The 12,252-nt window shown below is 39.8% G+C and overlaps 1 protein-coding gene across 1 annotated transcript in view; it reads left to right on the top strand.

Annotated features, from left to right (window-relative positions):
* Window positions 1-12,252, top strand: part of RALGPS1 (Ral GEF with PH domain and SH3 binding motif 1) — a 381,204-nt gene that overhangs the window by 68,719 nt on the left and 300,233 nt on the right. Inside the window, exons 6-7 of the mRNA XM_065418741.1 lie at window positions 2,466-2,573; window positions 6,271-6,321. Coding sequence (XP_065274813.1) covers window positions 2,466-2,573; window positions 6,271-6,321 — 159 coding nt within the window. The remainder of the gene's footprint in view (window positions 1-2,465; window positions 2,574-6,270; window positions 6,322-12,252) is intronic.

Genomic DNA, 12,252 nt, shown 5'->3' with positions numbered 1-12,252 from the left:
ACGAGACAGAATTGGGCAGGCCATGAAGTCAAGGACAACGTTTGTGCGTGAATGGGAATGTTGGAGACTGGGTTGTGGATGGTCAGATCTAGTGGTTGGAGCTGTGATCAAAGGCCAGATGACAGAGTTAGGGTCAGATGCCAGATGGCAGAGACAAGGGTCAGAGCCAAAATCAGAAGTTAGGAATCGGAGCTGAGAATCCAAGCCGGATTACCTGGAGTGAGGCAAGACAGGGGCAAGGCTGGGTCCAAGGCAGGAGCAGCACTGGGACCAAAGCTGGAATAAGGCAGGAACAGGGCTGTAGCAAGGCAGGAGTAAGACTAGCTATAAATGAGCACATGAGCAATTGCATCTGTGGGTGAATGCTTTGAGCAGCCAGCAACAAGCTGCTTTGGGCTTAAGGGCAAGCCCTCTAGCTTCCTTAGCCAATCAAATGGGGCATTCCATCATGTGGTCTAGTTCAGTGGTTCTCAACCAGGGGTTCGTGTACCCCATTGGGTTATGCAGAGGTCTTCCTGGGGGTGTATCAGTTCATCTAGATATTTGACTAGTTTTATAACAGGCTACATAAAAAGCACTAGTGAAGTCAGTAAAAACTAAAATTTCATACAATGACTTGTTTATACTGCTCTATATACTATACACTGAAATGTAAGTACAATATTTGTATTCCAGTCAATTTATTTTATAATTATATGGTAAAAATAAGAAAGTAAGCAATTTTTCAGTGGATAGTTCTCAGAAAGCATCCACTCAATGTGCAGCAGCAGTCAAAACAGCGAACAGAATGTTGGGAATCATTAGGAAAGGGATAGATAAGAAGATAGAAAATATCATATTGCCTCTATATAAATCCATGATACGCCCATATCTTGAATACTGCGTGCAGATATGACACTCCATCTCAAAAAAAGATATATTTGAATTGGAAAAGGTACAGAAGAGGGCAACAAAATGATTAGGGGTATGGAACAGCTTCCATATGAGGAGAGATTAATAAGACTGTAACTTTTCAGCTTGGAAAAGAGACGACTAAGGCAGGGGGTATATGATAGAGGTCTATAAAATCATGACTAGTGTGGAAAAAGCAAATAAGGAAGTGTTATTTACTCCTTCTAATAACACAAGAACTAGGGGTCACCAAATGAAATTAATAGGCAGCATATTTAAAACAAACAAAAGGAAGTATTTCTTCACGCAATGCACAGTCAACCTGTCGAACTCCTTGCCAAAGGATGTTGTGAAGGCCAAGACTATAACAGGGTTCAAAAAAGAATTAGATAAGTTCATGGAGGATAGGTCCGTCAATGGCTATTAGCCAGGCTGGGCAGGGATGCAAAACCATGCTCTGAAGTGTTCTCTGTTTGCCAGCAGCTGGGAATGGGCGACAGGAGATGGATCGCTTGATTACCAGTTCCGTTCATTCTCTCTGAAGCACCTGGCATTGGCCACTGTTGGAAGACAGGATACAGGGCTAGATGGACCATTGGTTTGACCCAGTATGGCCGTTCTTATGTTCTTATAGCATGCTGTGACACTTTTGTATTTTTATGTCTGATTTTTGTAAGCAGGTAGTTTTAAGTGAGGTGAAACTTGGGGGGTACGCAAGACAAATCAGATTCCTGAAAGGGGTACTGTAGTCTGGAAAGATTGAGAGCCACTGGTCTGGCTGATGCAGCCCAGCTATGCTCACTAGGCTGTCAGAAGACTGAGCAGGTGCAGGGCCTTATCCCTGACACAGAGCCAATGTAGGTGTTCAGAGAGGGGCTACTATGGTCAAACAGGGCAAGGAATATCATTTTTGTGACAGCATTTTGGATGGACTGGATGGGGGTAGTGTAGGAATTGCACAGTCCTGAGGGAATGAGATTGCAGTAATAAATATAGGAAGTGATCAGGGCATGAGCAAGCATTAGAGTTGCGTTTAGCTGTCTCAGAACTGGATGGTTTTGAGATTTTCAGTAATTTATGTGGAAAGAAAGCAGCAAGATTTGGATATGGCCTGGATGTGTGGCGAGACCTGGAGAGAAGAGCCAAAGCTGTTCCATTTAAGCTTGGCAATACCAGTCAGTTTCCTTTTTTCTGACTGTTTTCTTTCTAATCTAAACTTTTAAAATAGCCTTGTTAAAGATGGAAACTTTTAAGATTTGATACAACTAAAATTTTACTGGAAAAAACCATCCTGGTATTTTTTTAGATTTTGAATGAAAAGCCTGTTCTGATTAGATAGCTATATATTTTGTCTGTGGTATAGTAAATACTAACATTCATGAGCCACATCTATTTTCAGAAAAGATTTGCAATACACTGCGTGAAAGTTCTTTCTTTATATGTTGGTCAGTTTTTAGTAGAAATATTTATTCATGTCTATGAATGTGATATCAGACTTAAACTTTATTTTTTGTTTGTCTGACATGAAATCCATCACTTTGCACATAAGACTTTTAATTTTTCACTTTCTGTAGGATAGTAGCAGCTCTGACTCTTTGGAAGGAAGGAGTTCAGACTATGCCAATAAAAGCTATGATGCGGTTGTATTTGACGTATTGAAAGTAACTCCTGAGGAGTTTGCAGTAAGTAAAAATGTTTGAATTTATTTTTATAATATTCAGAGCTAACAGTATAAAAATAGCATCAAACTTTTTTATTCTTTCCCTTCAAAATAACACCTTTTAAGCAAGTCTTTCAGCACTCTCAAAGATAAGTTTCTGATCATATGAATTTTGAGATATATGCCTCAACATGAAGCATTCAATACTGAGCTGATTCAACATCTTTGTTTTTCTGTTGAACCTAATTACAAAGCTGTTTGGATTTTTTCCAAAATGTTAGCTGTTTCTAAGTGGGTTTTAAAAATACTGCTAAATATCCACAGCCCTTTGGAAGCTTGGTGATGCAGACCCAGCCCTACTCGCTGTTTTATTTTTTAACCTGAATCTCTTGCATTGTTTTCCATGGTTGTACAGAAACAGTTTTATTTCTTGAAAGTTGAGGGAATCAGTTTTCATACCCTAGTCACCAATTTTCAGTACCAGATTCAAAGCAGAGCTTCCATGTCAGGTACAGCTCTTTGCTCTCATATTATTTGGCTTCTGTTTTAAACTACTATATGTGTAACGCATTGTCACTGCTACAGAGCAAGAAGAGGGTACTGAAGGTGGCTGAAAGAGTGTACAAGTGTACCAGGCACTTGAACAGTATATTTGGACATAAAATGTGGCGCCAGGTTTAAGCTCCCGCAATCCTTACAAAACACTATGTCCACAAACAAGACTTCCATACCATTGTAACAAATGTTGTCATAACTTTTGTGGATCTGTCATCCTGGAACAAGTCTTGGCTGACAATGTGTCTTCATGCACCAACTTGCAGTTCATTTGATGTGGACTACAGGTCATTATAATAATACATTAAAATTAAAAACACTCACTTGCTTTAACTTCCATTCACCCAAACTTAACTGAGTATGGCCCACAGGATTGGTCTCCACAGTTAATATAATAAAAGTTTAAAACAGGTTAAAAGTAATGTGTACAGATTCAAATCTTGAAACTGTAGAAAATTGATAAAGGAAACAAAAGGGCACAAAGAGAGATCAATGGCCAGCAGAGATAAGGACAATAAGATGGAATTTAAGATATTAGGAACAAAAGGAATCGTAACAATGGTATTGGTCCATTAGTAGATGGAAAGCAATCGGTAGCCATGAACAAAAATTTCAGCAGCTCAAGTAAAATTTGCCTTTGTAGCACTTGCAGTGCAGCCTAAGGAAAATCATATATATATATAATACTTGGATTTGTTTTTAAATACTGGGCATGAGAACTCTTATAACTGAAATAAATCAAACTGAAAAACCCCTCTTCTCCAAGGCACACTAAAGGCCCTCTTTAATGCCCTACTGATATTTCGTTACTGATTATCCTGATCTCCTCTATTTGGGGCAGCAAAGTATGTCATCTGGTTCTGGTTCCTAGCGGGACCTAGTTAATTTCATTTTACCAGGAATTAATTGATAATTACTGCTAAATTACATTTTATTTTTCCCACTACATTGACAAACCATGTAACATTCCCTTCACTGAGAATCTCAAATAGATTGAGTGAATATTAATTCAACTGAGAAACTTTTCTCAGGAAGTCTTGTAAAGCCAAATTTATACCCCTCTAATGGGCTGGTCTAATTATTGGAAGTACTGAAGGGAATAGGTCCATGGCACAATAAGTAGTCGGTGGAGACTGGAATTGGTATGTTACAACTAGATTCCCAGGGAAATTGGGGACAACCAGTCCAAGGTCACTCCCTAAAGTTGAGTGTTTTGTGTTGAATGATTTAAAAATAAAAAGTTTGGGAGGAAATGTCACACTGGTAAATTCTTGCCAACATTATTTGGCTTGGGTACTGAAATTCCATAAAGAGAAAACTGGCAGTTTTGCCCAACTCTTGCTGAATTTGACTGTCATATTTTCACATTTTTTCTTGAACACGGGATTATGCTTTTCTTGTATAGCGGAACATGGCAGGAAAGAGACAGTTATTTACACTAGATATGGTACTTTACTTGTAAATCATACGGTTGTGCTCTGTGACGGGTTCGGTCACAGAGACCCCCTTGGGACTGTCACCTGATGTGCTGAAACTACCTCTGAGCCCATTTTTCCTGCCAGCTTGGGACTCCAGAACCCTGTCTTGTTGAGCCAGACACGCTAGCCTGCTGCAGCACAGATCCAGGGTCTGAACCATGCCCCCAAAGCTGCAGACTTAACTGAAAACAGCCTAGCAAGTACTCCTGACTCCAGCACTCAGACACCCAGTGTCCAAACCCCAAATAAATCCGTTTTACTCTGTATAAAGCTTATACAGGGTAAACTCATAAATTGTCCGCCCTCTATACCACTGATAGAGAGAGATGCACAGCTGTTTGCTCCCCCAGGTATTAATCACTTACTCTGGGTTAACTAATAAACAAAAGTGATTTTATTAAGTATAAAAAGTAGGATTTAAGTGGTTCCAAGTAATAACAGACAGAACAAAGTGAGTTACCAAGCAAAATAAAACAAAACACTCAAGTCCAAACCTAATACATTAAGAAACTGATTACAGATAAAATCTCACCTCCAGAGATGTTCCAATAAGCTTCTTTCACAGACTAGACTCCTTCCTAGTTTGGACCCAGTCCTTTCCCCGGTACAGTCCTTGTTAGTTCCAGCTCAGGTGGTAACGGGGCTTTCTCATGACTGACAGTCTCCTTTGTTCTGTTCCACCCCCTTTTATAGCTTTGGCACAAGGTGGGAATCTTTTGTCTCTCTGGGTCCCCACCCCTCCTTATGAATGGAAAAGCACCAGGTTTAATGTGAATTCCAGTATTAGGTGACATGGTCACATGTCCTGTGAGACCCCAAGCCTCCATTCTTCCTGGCCTGACTCTCAGGAACACAGGAAGGCTTGCAAGTAAACAGAGCCATTTACAACCAATTGTCCTAGTCAATGGGAGCCATCGAGATTCTAAACCACCATTAATGGCCCACACTTTGCATAATTACAATAGGACTTCAGAGTTATACTTCATATGTCTAGTTTTAGATACAAGAATGATACATACATACAAATAGAATGAACACACTCAGTAGATTATAAGCTTTGTAATGATACGTTACTAGAGATCTTTTGCATGAAGCATATTCCAGTTACATTATATTCACACTCATTAGCATATTTCCATAAAACATATGGAGTGCAACGTCACACGCTCCTACCCAAACCAGATTTTGAAGCCCCTGTTATGCAGCTTATTGGCAGCCAGTCCCATGTTTGTCCACCGGCTTCTTCACCACACTGTACCTGAGTAATGCTGTCATGTCACTCAGGTATGCACATGTCAGAACAGTCACCTTAAAGGCAAACCCCCAAAGTTTAAGTATTAACAAAGTTGGTAGTCCAGGGCTGTATGGCCAAACCACTTACTGTTACATTAGACTTGAATAATGATCATTAAAATATGCAAATGAACCGTTTGCAGGCGAAACTTTCTACTATAAAGTATGACAGGGCAGTAACATGCTGATACTCAGATGGCTGCCTCTGCTGCTGGTGGCCCAGCACAAGCGGAGACCTGAAGAAAATCCTGATTAAGAGGTGAATCTCCTCATTGAGAAACTGTTGGCGCACAAGCCAAGACTCCTGAAAAGCCAGACCTAGTAAAAGCAGCTGTAAATATGTACTTGTTTTATTTTCATACTAAATGATTTTAAACACTTTTTTTGTTGCAGAGCCAGATTACATTAATGGATATGCCAGTATTTAAAGCTATACAGCCAGAGGTATGTTTTCTTAAATTCACTGCCATAAATGTATATAAACACTGCACAATAGATGGACTCTTCAACTATAAACATACAAGCAAAGTGGACTAGAGAGACTAGAAGGCATTTATATCTGTACACTTTCACTTCAGTTTTGTTTTAGCTCACAGATGAAGATCCTCATGCTGATATGCAAAGTAACCATGTGATTGGTCCAGCTGGCACCTTTTTCTTGGAGACATCTTGGGCTAGAAATGGGGCATTAGGATGTTGTAGAACTACCATAGGAAATGTGCTGAGTTATAAAAACAGTGCTTGCTTATCTCCCCTAAGTATATACTTTTTCTTTTTCTTTTAAACTTTCCTTCTAAAAAATGAAGGAACACCATTTGTATGGAAAATTAACAAAAAAGTGAAAATTATTATGTTTAAGCAATCATTAAGTCAGTGTTTGACCTATATTCTGTGTGTTTAAAATCATATTGTGTCTCTGAAGTATATTGTGTGTTTGAGATAGTACAGTATAATTTTTGTAACTCACAAAACTTTAAGTAAGAGACAGATTTTCAGAAGTGCTCTGGACTCATCAGCTTTTATTGAGAATGTGAAAATCTGGTACTAAATTCTTTGTTTTGTTTTGTTGTTTTTAAGAAGCTGTAGAGCATTTGTCTCAACTGCCAACATGAGCAATCTCAGAATATTATAAACTTAGATGCTTAGATGCTTTATATAATGTGCTCTGAGTCTCATTCTACAAGGATAGTGTTGTGTGAATTTTCCTATATAGCTGATAGCTTTTTCATTTAAGTGTTACAGGCAGTTTGGAGACACATTGGACTCTGCCTTCAAGGACTTCTCAATCAACAAAGTGTTACTCCAGAGCTCTTGTTGTCCAAACAGATTAGGGTCTAACTTCTTTGCAGTATAGAAGCCCAGTGTTGGGCCCAGCTTTTCCTTCATAAGTCCTCATTGAAGCAGAAGCCACTGTTTTTCTAACTGGGTCTTTTGAAATTCATTCTCAGCCCAGTCCTCCTTGCTGGGGAAAAGAGAGGTTCTATATTCTGTTTCGGTAATATTGACTCAACCGTAGGTTGAGAGTACTGCTCTTTTTCTACCGTTCTGTCTATGGGGGAAATTGCTACTTAGATCTCATCAATCTGTCCTGGTGACATCACACTGAAGAAAATGGGTATACAAGATATTCCTTTTTCTTTTCCTGCCCATACCAGACAGCTACCAAAACAAGTTCGTGTAAACAATGAAGTACAATTTGATTGCTAAAGAAATTAGATCAGACTTGTTTGTATCGCATGCTGCAATCTTTCCTATGTATTTTTTATTAATGATTTGTTGAGGCTACTGCTAAGGTACAGTAACTCCCCACTTAACGTCCTCTCGCTTAACATTGTTTCAATGTTACGTCCCTGCTCCATTATGGAACATGCTCATTTAAAGTTGTGTAATGCTCCTCATAACGTCGTTTGGCTGCCTGCTTTGTCCATGGCTGGCAGCTTCCCTACGCCTCCCACCTGCCAGCGGACCCCACAGATCAGCGCCTTCCCCCTCATCCCCCCGTCTCCTGCCCATGGCAATCAGCTGGTTTGTGGCGTTCAGGAGGCAGAGAAGGGAGGTTGCGCACAGTGTCCTTGCTCCTCCCTCCAGCAAGGTAGGAGGCTGGGGGAGGAGTGAGGATGCGGTGTGTGGAGGAAGTGGAGCGAGGGGGGGGGAGAAGAGGCGGGTTAAGGGTGGGGACTTGGGGGAAGGGGTGGAGTGGACGGGCTGAGGATTGAGCCCCCCCACCGCCGGCAAAGTCAGTCCCTGTGCTTGCAAGAACAGCAAGAGGAGCAGCTGGACAGTCCATCCTCTTCCAGTCTCTGACTGCACCACCTCAACCAAGCTTCATACTTAGGATTGATGTAGTATTAAATTGTTTCTTTAAAATCGTTTAAAACTTATACCTGTATTAAATTGCTTGTTTAAAATGTATATAATGCCTTTTGTCTGGCAAAAAAAATGTCCCTGGAACCTAAACCTCCCCCCCCCCCCTTTACATTAATTCTTGTGGGGAAATTGGATTTGCTTAACATTGTTTCGCTTAAAGTCGCATTTTTCAGGAACATAACTACAACGTTAAGTGAGGAGTTACTGTATACATAAGAATGGGAGACATTAGTTCTGTAACTTGATGATTAGGTGTGTTGGATAGATATTTTGAAATATTTGCATATTATCAGTCTCTAATAAAATAACTTTTCAACAGCCCAAGATCTCCTGTAACAGGGTTCCACCAAATGTAGCTTGAGCTGCTAAGGCAAAGTTAAATATAGCTTCTACATGAAGTTTGGAGAGCATACATTGTGAAGAGCTCTGTGCAGGCACTGATACTGGCAGTTCTTCTGAAAGACATTTCTTTACAGCAGCTGTACTTCATTTTCTGAACACTGCCAGAGGGCTAACATTTTGAGATGGTTGCTGAGAAGTTTATCTGGTGTATTAGATCATTCTAATGATAGGATCATAATGAAAGACAGCATTGCATGACCTCAGTAGCTCCTTATTGGTGGGTTAGCATATGCAGGCAGAGTCCCTGGGGGATGTCTACACTGCAGCTGAGAGGTGTGATCACTGTGTGGGTAAGCAGACTCCTGCTAGCTCAGCTCAAACTAGAATGCTAAAAATAGCAATGTGGATGTTGTGGCACTAGCAGCAGCCCAGGCTAGCCACCTGAGTCTAAGCCCATCTGACACCCTGGGTCTGAACTGATTCTTACATGTTTCTTAATTACATAATATTCTGCAGGGCTCATGCTGCCACTATTAAAACTTCCTGGGAACATCTAAAAATTAATTATAATTTTTAACAAAGTACTGCACTCTACTTGGCATAGCTATATCAGATCTCATTCTGACAGACAAAGATGAACTGATCATGGAACTAAAAATTAGTCATTGCCTAGGTACAGATGGTGATGACCCAATTGCTTTTGCTATGGGCAAACAGAATATATTCCTGACCAGGAAAATATATATTTTTGGTGCTTTAAAAGGGTCAGTTTCCTGATGCTAAAAACAATCAAGCAAAACCAATTGGAAGGAACAATTTAAATATGCATAATAATTAAGAGGTTAAGAGAACTTTATTAAATGTGCCTTCCCCCCCAAAAAACCAGAATTCCACAGTCACAAAAGAAGGCAAGATAAGTTTTATAAAAAATCCTGGTTAAGAAGGAAAATGAAAGCACCGAGAAAAAGCAATATATGACAAATGGAAAAAGGGGGAAGTTGATAGCAATGCCTATAAATTAGCAGTCAGGAAATAGAGACAATTGATAAAGGAAGCTAAAGTTATCAGTTAAATCTATGCCCAGTAGGGCTAAGGACAATAAGGAGTTTTTTAATATATAAGGAACAAAAAGGTTTTAAATTAATTGACTAAGGAGCTCTCTGAGCTGTTGATGTTTAACAAATCTTGGGGTACTGATGAAGTCACAGAGAACTGGAAAAAAGTTTATGTACCAATATATAAAAAAGTAAACAGCATGACCTACATAACCGTATAGGCCGGTTAGCTTGACCTTGATCCCAGGTAAAATCACGGAAAGGCTGATACAGAATGCAATCAGTAAAGAATAAAAGGACAGGAGATGATTAGTACAATTCAGTACAATTTTATGGAAAACAGGTCTTGCCAGACAAAATTCAGGATTTTTTTAGGTCAAAAGTTTGGTTGACACATAATACTTACACTTCAGTAAGGCATTTGACTTCATGCTGTATGATATTCTGATAAAAATTAGCACTATACAAAATCAAATGGGGATAATTATTTTCCAGTGTAGGCATTTTCAGTTGTTGGTCCAATGCTATTCAATATCTTTACCACTGATCAGGAAGAAAATATCAAATACTTGCTAGTAAAGTTTGCCAGTAACACAGTAATTGGTAGAATAGTCGTGAACTATTTAAAGCATTTAAGGAACAAAAAAAAAAGGTTTTCACCATTAAGCAGGAACGTAAATTTAGACGCAAGAAAGGCTTTCTATGGAATTTGCCAACCATAAATGTTGTCCTTAACATTTAGAATCCTCATAAAAAGTTACTTGTAATAAGAATTTTGTAGGAGTTTGAATTTGAGGCTTTTCTTGCTAAGAAGGGTGGGGAAGAAGCCTGCTTTACAACAATTTGTGGATTCTGATAATGGATCCTTGGTGTCACTCCTTTTTTATCCTGAATTTTTGATCCATTATTTTAAAGTCAAGAGTTTTTCTGAAACAAATATCTTTCTTTGTTGATTTAAAATCCTATTGTTCCCAAAATAATATTTCATGCCAGAAGGATGTGCCCCTGGTCTTTGATAAGACAGTTTTGAGGTTTGTTTGCCTGTTGACCAGAATGGTCCTTAGATTTATGATTTAACATTTGCAGTACATTTAAACAGGCTAAGGTCTTCTGTACGCTTCCATGCATGGGAATGGTGCCCCCTTGTGCCTGTGCTTCTGGAATCTTTTGGAAAGCAATGTCCATTGGGACTGCACAAGTGTCATCTTGTGACACTAAACATTCAATACCCAACCTTACATAAAGGAATTACCTAATAGCCATGGTTCCGTCTCCATGGCAGAGAGCACAGGAACTTTGCTGTTGTCTTGGGTCTGTGTCCAGATACCATTTTTGAATACTTTTTTATCTAAAAATAAATAAATAAAAATCCTTGTATGTAGTTTCTCAATATGTTAGGTTTGATCATATTTTACAGGAAAGTTTTCCCTAAAAATTAGTGTGCCAAGTGTACTCTGAGCCCTTGAGACTTGCTTGGTGCCAAAGCCATATCTGGGGAAAGGTGTAATAAAAGCTTTGAGTCCTCTTATGCCAGTTTATTTTCCCCAACTCAGCCTGCCTCTTTGGGGAGGCATATCATGTCAGATGCCTCATTGTGGAGGCACATTCACTACAACAGTGCAATGTGTGCTGAGCTTTCACTCTTCGGGTGTTCTATTAAGGGTAGTGAACAGCCTTTCCAGACCCGCTACTTCTCTGTGGATCGAGCTTTTAGCACCGTGCTTTGCTTTGCATAGCCCTTGAAGAGAGGGTTGAATGCTTCTGTCTTCTTAGCCTCAGACTTCTGGTGCCAAGACAATATACCTGAACCTACTACAGTCCTTGTCTACCTTCCATATCAGACAACACATCTGTCTCAGAATGATGGGCTTCTCCATGGATGAGACCCCCATACTTGTCTATACGAGGCCTCTGCAACATTGGGTCTCCCAAAAATCACATTCCAAACGTGGACAGTTTGGACATGTTACCTGCCCCACAAATACCTTAACACAGCTCAGTTGATTATCCCCGGAGTCTCATGCAAGGAGTCTTCGAGTCCAAAAGCTCCTTTGGCTAACATCACAGATGCTTCCAGTGTGGGCTAGGGAATACACTTCTAAGAACTAGAAGTTTGTGGTCTCTGGAACGACCAGGAAATTAGTAGGACCAGGTTGACAGATTACACATCAGCAATGTATTAACTAAAAAAACATGACAGATTTCTTTCCTGAACACTTTGTGGTATGTGCTTTCGTATATACCAGGTGGCTCTGTATCTAGCTAAAGATAAAACTGTGCAGGCAGATTATCTCAAGAGTGAGATTTGAGACCAGCACAAGTGTCACCCTGAAGTTCAGTGGTGAATTCTCTTAACAGCTTGTCATATTCAAGATCTATCCTGGCCTGCAAATAGAACAGCGTACTGCTTGAAAAACTGCCAGGCCTCTTAAGATTGCTTGACTTCCCTGTAAATCCAGCCCCTTTTCCTAAGAAAGCTGTGTTTGCTGCTTGATTCACAATGAAAAGGACTTCACACCAAACCTTCTCCCTTGGAGGTTTGAGACAGCAATCCCAAATAATTATGCTTCTGAAAAAAGATTTTGGCGCATCTGCTGCCAGGACCTATCAC

This window comes from Emys orbicularis, chromosome 18 (genome assembly GCF_028017835.1).
Source record: "Emys orbicularis isolate rEmyOrb1 chromosome 18, rEmyOrb1.hap1, whole genome shotgun sequence".
Lineage (NCBI taxonomy): Eukaryota > Metazoa > Chordata > Testudines > Emydidae > Emys > Emys orbicularis.
Note: the sequence above shows the minus strand (reverse complement) of the source record. Positions and strands in the feature narration are given on the sequence as shown.